At 36.4% G+C, this 6,562-nt stretch overlaps 1 protein-coding gene across 1 annotated transcript; it reads right to left on the bottom strand.

The window, feature by feature from the left end:
- Positions 1-98: 98 nt before the first annotated feature.
- LOC106714225 (sodium- and chloride-dependent glycine transporter 1) lies at positions 99-6,452 on the bottom strand. Its single transcript, XM_014507204.2, has 12 exons — positions 6,119-6,452; positions 5,747-5,878; positions 5,488-5,642; positions 5,346-5,416; positions 4,976-5,108; positions 4,754-4,888; positions 4,566-4,669; positions 4,107-4,344; positions 2,668-2,796; positions 1,882-2,082; positions 828-956; positions 99-233 (listed from the first exon to the last, which is right to left on the bottom strand). The coding sequence occupies exons 1-12, from the start codon at positions 6,240-6,242 to the stop codon at positions 99-101; spliced, it is 1,686 nt and encodes a 561-aa protein (XP_014362690.2). The 5' UTR covers positions 6,243-6,452.
- Positions 6,453-6,562: the final 110 nt, after the last annotated feature.

Here is a 6,562-nt window from a genome sequence, read left to right as displayed (position 1 = left end):
AAATGCAAACATTATATTCCTTCGAATAGATGGAGATGTAGAATATACGAGGATAGGAACAAAACAAATGTATATTTAATAACGTATATTTGTGTTATTTATTTATCTGCATGATTATTTAATATATCTAGGGACACGTGCAGTTTCTTCTTGCGGAATGTATTCCACTGAGCTCGGACTTCAGTCTCCGCTGGACCCCAGAGCGCGTTCGCACGACAGTTCTCTTTGATCCGCTGAAGAAATACAATACTTTATTAAAATTGTTATTATATTACAGTAAAAAATACTGATTATCATTACATTGATATCTCTTTTTAAGGAAGGTTCGCTGACTTGATGAATACAACTTAGCATCTACATTCGTTCAATGGTTATTTTTTTTTTATAAAACAAAGGTGGCAAACGAGCAAGCGGCCACATGAATTCGGCGAAATGGCGAAGCGACCGCTGCCCATAGACATTCGCAATTGCAGATGCGTTGCCTACCCTCAATCGACGAAGGAGGAGACGCACAAAAAGAGAACATTTAACCTTCCTATGCATCTCCTCCTCCATCAAATCCATCTCCCCTTCCCATCCTTTCCTTATAAGAAAAGGGTGGGAAGGGAAAGAGGACTAATATTAGGCCTCCTGCACCACACTCATGACTGTAGGCGGAATTACTTCCACTTGACGCCTGTCTTCTGTGTGGTCGTGGTATTTCACCGGGCGAGCCGGACAATTTGTGCAACAGATGTCGTTGTTGCTGGCGTCTACCACTGTAAAATATAATTTTATAAGAAGTTATAACACGTCTTAAATTTAAACAAGTTTTAAATGATAATTACTTGTAGGAGAGGTCCTCTGGACATGTAAATAGTTTTCGCTGCAAAAATAGGAATGCAGACGACCGACGCAAGTGCAACACACCAGCCAGCTATACCTGAAGCTTCACGCAGCGAATAGCCGGCCACCACCTGCATGGAAAACTACATTGAGATAACAATCGAGTAAACATAAAAATTTAAAATTGATTCGTAAAAGTTTTGAAACGCCATGAATTGAAACAATGTTGCCTTGGTGGATTTATATTACTTGAGAAAGACTAAATTAACAGTGTCTTTAACCGATTATAATATAACTCTTCTGCTGACACCTAAATTTAATGTTTTTTAGGTTACAGCGTTTAGGTGCAACGTATATTATATAGCCAGTATTATATGGATTTGATGACCCTTCCTTCCTGATGCCTTCGGCGAACACTTGGCAACAACGCATACAATTTGACAAGTTAGTAAACATCATCTGTGAAAAACAACCGGAATATGTTTTGATCTTTGATTTAATGCATATTCATGGCGAGGCGCCAACATACCATCTTTGTATATACATCCCTAGCTTCTTCCATTCCATATATACTAGGAATATGTTACATTCGCCTTGCGCACCGATATTATTTGCTTTAGTGTACAATCTGGTTAGTAATCAGAACATTTCTAAATGATAAGTCTGTTTTTTGTATGCGCCGTCATCTAATATATAAAATTCTCGTGTCACAGTTTTCGTTCCCGTACTCCTCCGAAACGGCTTGACCGATTCTCAATGAAATTTTGTGAGCATATTCAGTAGGTCTGAGAATCGACCAACATCTATTTTTCATACCACCACCCCCATTTTTTAATTGCGCGCGGACGGAGTCGCGGGCGACAGCTAGTAAATTATAAACATCTCCAATCGACCAAGTAGAAACTGGACAACGTAATTTTATTACTTTGTGATTGTGTGTGATTACATTTTAATTTCCAAAAGAGATTGAATTGTAACTTGTTACAATATTTATGCTAATAATAATCTTTAAATCACTTATTTTATCAATATATTGTTTCTCTATAGTTTCTTTACCATTAAAATAACTGGCAGTATATATCTCCATAGTATCAGCCAGAACCTCTTCAGTGGTCTGCCAGTCATGAAGAGAACGTCGGTCCTGAGCTTATCCTGGCCGTATGTGTATACAGCTGCAACCACCTCCATGATGCAGACGATAGGCACGCAAGCTATTGCCACGTGGGAGTCCAGTAGACCGATTATGTGTAGACCAGCCTTTACATAAAATAATAACTGTTTATTTTTTTAATGAAAAGGTTATAATGTCTTTAAAGCTATATAAAACGTTTTCTATTACATTAACCCAATAGTTTAAAGCTGATACGATAGTAATTAATGATTAAATCAGCGCTAATTAATGATTTAATTGTCAAATGTAAAAATATTTGTTTAATTGTGATCTGTTGACTATGAACGTGGTTTTTCTACCGAAATATTAATACAAAAACATATTACCCTTTAAATTCACTTCGAAAATACAGATACAAAAAATATTTTGTACGTGTGTTTCGGTGTTTATCCAGTGGAAACGCACGCAGAGACAAAAGCGATTAAACAAACTTCCGCTTTATTATTTTTAATAATATAGATAGACAAATACATTTTATTATTTCCGCTTATATTAATGATTGAAGGACTTTCGTGTATTGAATAACAACTACATATATCTTAGTATTCAGAATACGTTAGTATTTACTAATAATGCAATAAATCATGTAATTACTGGTGTTTAGTTGTTCGATACTAATGTTTACACGCAACTTGTTATCATTTGATGCTAATATTAGCTTCCATACTAACCTTGGTATTACAGATCGTTGAAATTGAAAAAAGTATCAAACAAGTCATAAGAGTTATCAGTTTTCTGCGCCGATGCAACTTAGGATATTCGTCTAGCAGACCTGTGATCACGGCTTCTATGGTCACAAACTGAAACATAGAAATAAACATGAATACACAATATATACTTATAAAGGGTGTCTCAGTAAGAGTGCACTTTTTCATTTTAAAATAAAAACAAGTATTTTATGACAGAGTTGTGATATTTTTATTGTATTGTAAAGAAGACATGTTCCGATTAAGTATGGAATTAAAAATCTGGCAAATGACCCCCACGGCTCCGATGACAGGCCATTACTCTTTTCATGAAATTTTCCATGACTTTTGCACAGATATGTGGCTGTATCTCACCGATGACGCGTTGGATTTCCGATCAGAGTTCAGGATTTGTTTCGGGTTTATTCGCATAAACCCGAGATTTCACAAAACACCACAGAAAAAATCGCACATCTTGGTGGCCGGTTGACATCAAAATTTTGTGAAATAATGTTTTCTGGAAATCGTTGCTGCAATAAGTCGATTGTTTCCACATGTTGTCCAGATTCATGCCGTCCAGTTGAGGCCACAAGGAGTCCGTTATCATATTTCTGTAACGAATGCTGTTCACAGTCACTGCAATTTCGGCCTCATTTTCAAAAAAGTAAGGTTCAATCACGCCGCCTGACCAAAATCCGCACCAGACAGTTACTTGTTGTGGGGTGCATTTGTTTCTCATGGATTGCATGAGAATTTTATGAGTCCCAAATTCGACAATTTTGTGTATTCACGAAGCCATTCATGGATCCATATGGATCATCGGAGAAAATTACTTTTTTCGAAAAATTGTTGAGAACGATGTTGGATTGATGTTTTCGGATTTTCGGCGACACTCTCGTTTACAGCAGCAATGTTTTCAGAGACCGACCGGTACGTTGACACAAAGGATTCTTATTATCATATCAATTTTTTGACCATTCTTCGAATGGTTAACACATTAGGTGCACTTTCTCGGCTGTAATTTTCCCCATTTTTGTAATAAGTTTTCACAATTATAACGTGTTGTTCTTTCGAAAAGCGCTCCATTTCTAATAATCGGAATAAACAGAGGTGACAACTGTAAAATTTCAGACTTGCCACTTGCATGGAAAAAAAAATATTCCAATTTTAAAAAGTGCACTCTTACTGAGACACCCTATATATAGAGAAATTTTTAAACACTCTATTTTTTACCAAGGAAGTTCTTATCACCAGTTTTTTTTTAAATTTGTTAGGTAGTAAATTTACTTAAAGTTTCTTATCTTAAGCTAAGTAATGATCAGTCTCTTTTCAGCCTTAATTGGTATATACAGAGAATTCTTATTGGAACGGAAGAAAATTTCTTATTGGTAACTTTTTTAAACGTAAAAAAATTATAAACGTACCATTGTATCAATGCCAAGAAAGAAGAGCATAACAAAGAAGGTGATAGCCCAGAAATTTGGCGCCGGCATTAACGTGACAGCCGCTGGGTATGTGATGAATGCTAGTCCCGGACCTGCCGTGGCCACTTGACTGACGGGCACTCCGGCGCGCTCCGCCGCAAAACCGAGCACAGAAAATACCACGAAACCAGCCCAAATACTTGTACCACTGTTCACTATTGGTATTATTATTGATGACCTAAAAACAAACTGAATAACACGATATAGCAAATCGGTGCAATATTTGATAAATACGCGTCAGAAGATCACAGGTCGTTTAACGTAGAGTACGAAAATGCTTATACTTGATGTTGCGCTAAAATAACTTTAAAAGTCATAAGCTAATTTTTTTTTAACTTCATTGCATACTTATAGTAATTTAGAATCATATTAATATGATATATTTTAAAATACACACACCTCAAATTATCGTAGTGAAATTTGTTGAAGCTAGCCATGCTCACTAAACCTCCCCATCCTGGTCCGAGCGAGTAGAATATCTGTGTTGCAGCATCTGCCCATACCTGAAATTAACTTTTTGATTTGATTATAATTTTACCTAAAGGGATCTAACATATACTTTCAATAGAAAAGACTGTAAAGTTAACCTTAGGATTCTTCAACTGGCTCCAATCAGGTAGTATAAAATATAAGATCCCTTGTCCAGCTCCGGGTAAAGTCACACCTCGTATGAACAAAGCGAAAAGCACCACATATGGAAACAAAACTGTGAAGTAAACAATCTGCAAAACAACAAATGTATTTTAAGGCTGGTATGAAGAATAAGGGCAATGTGCCAAGGTTTGTGTGACAGCGATGTTTTCACTCACCTTACCGACGCTCTTGACACCTCCACAAATGCAGAGGTAGACGAAGACCCAACATATTAGGTTGCAACAGAACAGAGGCCACACAATGCCACCGATCTCGTTAATGCTTGGCGACATTTGTAGTAGACGTATACTGAAATACAAATACATTTGGCTAACAAAATAAAATTTAAAACTGAATAGATTCTTGTAAGCACTCTTTTATTTATTAATTAGCTTCATCTAACGGGATAGCTAAATAATTGTACCGTTCCGTATGTATGTACCGCAATTTGTATTAGTATAAATCCGTTGGATTCTATTTAAGTATACAACCAGTGATTCATCATTCATCAACAAGAAGGTAAAAACAATGTTTTATGTTACTTACTGGAAGAATTCGTCTTCGGGAGTCGTTACCGCACCTGTGTTACCAATTACAGATGTCGAGTTTCCAGTTAACTAAAATTATACAATAAAAATAAATAACATATTTTAAAAGTTTATTTATAGCGGAATACAAATCAAAATACCTCAGAACAACGATCAGTGTTCCATGAGTTTCCACAGCTCTGCCAGGGTAGGGGAGAAGTGAACGAATGATAGATGTACAGTAAGGGGAATGACATTATAGCTGCGAAGTACGTTGTTGCTATTATGTTCACCAAAATCACTGCATACCCCGCTCCTGTGGAAGTAGAAGTTGATAAGTTGCTTAATATTTTTTTAATTATTTCCTATAAACAGACTGTTGGTAACAAGTTACACATAGTTTATGCAGTGGTAACCAACCTTTGAATAGTGGGTTGATGTTGAATATAGAAATACATCCTGCGCTCGCAAACTGTCCCAACGTCGTCTCTAGATACACGAGCGGGATGCCGCAGATGACAAGCGTCAGGAAATACGGTATGAGAAATGCACCTGGAATTTATTGCTATATAACAGATATAACTAAAACATATATGTATCTTAACTGGATTAATATACAATGTACAAGTACTTACATATTTGATGCTTAATACATTTAAAGGTTATGGCGAATGAAATAGGAATATGGTACGACTGCACAATGATATTGTTTCTTAGAAATTACATGGTTTAAAAAGCGTATTTAGCGTCGTGTGGTACATCGAAGGCACTAAAGTTTCAAAAATAACATACCTCCTCCATTCCTATAACACAAATATGGGAATCTCCAAATGTTTCCAATTCCGACGGCGTATCCTAGACATGACAGCAGATACTCTAGCTGGCTGCCCCAACGCTCGTGCGACCCATCAGCCATCGAAACTGGACTAAATATATCGTCGGTCGTGACCCCCCAACGCCGCGATTCTTTCTGATAGCGGCATTAAACTAATTGAGGATATGGATGCTTATCCACCTATTGTCCTTTGGTTTCAATCAAAGCACAGGCGATACAAATGGAAAATTTTGTGCATGTTGTAACATTAGGATAGACTTTAGCCGGTTTTGTACGAAAGATTAAATTTTAGAAGCCATTTTTAAGAACACTAAAGTAAAAATCACTTTGTTTTATGATTATGTATATAGTTGTTAAACTTACAACAACGATACTCTTTCAAAACTAAAGTAATATTTTAA

Source organism: Papilio machaon, chromosome 1 (assembly GCF_912999745.1).
Source record: "Papilio machaon chromosome 1, ilPapMach1.1, whole genome shotgun sequence".
NCBI lineage: Eukaryota > Metazoa > Arthropoda > Insecta > Lepidoptera > Papilionidae > Papilio > Papilio machaon.
Note: the sequence above shows the minus strand (reverse complement) of the source record. Positions and strands in the feature narration are given on the sequence as shown.

Coding starts and splice junctions, on each gene's coding strand:
- LOC106714225 (XM_014507204.2), bottom strand. CDS start 6,242: ATGGCTGATGGGTCGCACGAGCGTTGGGGCAGCCAGCTAGAGTATCTG. Junction 2,797..4,106: donor TTCTTGGCATTGATACAATG/GTACGTTTATAA, acceptor TCTATGTTTCAG/TTTGTGACCATAGAAGCCGT. Junction 2,083..2,667: donor CAACGATCTGTAATACCAAG/GTTAGTATGGAA, acceptor TTTTATGTAAAG/GCTGGTCTACACATAATCGG.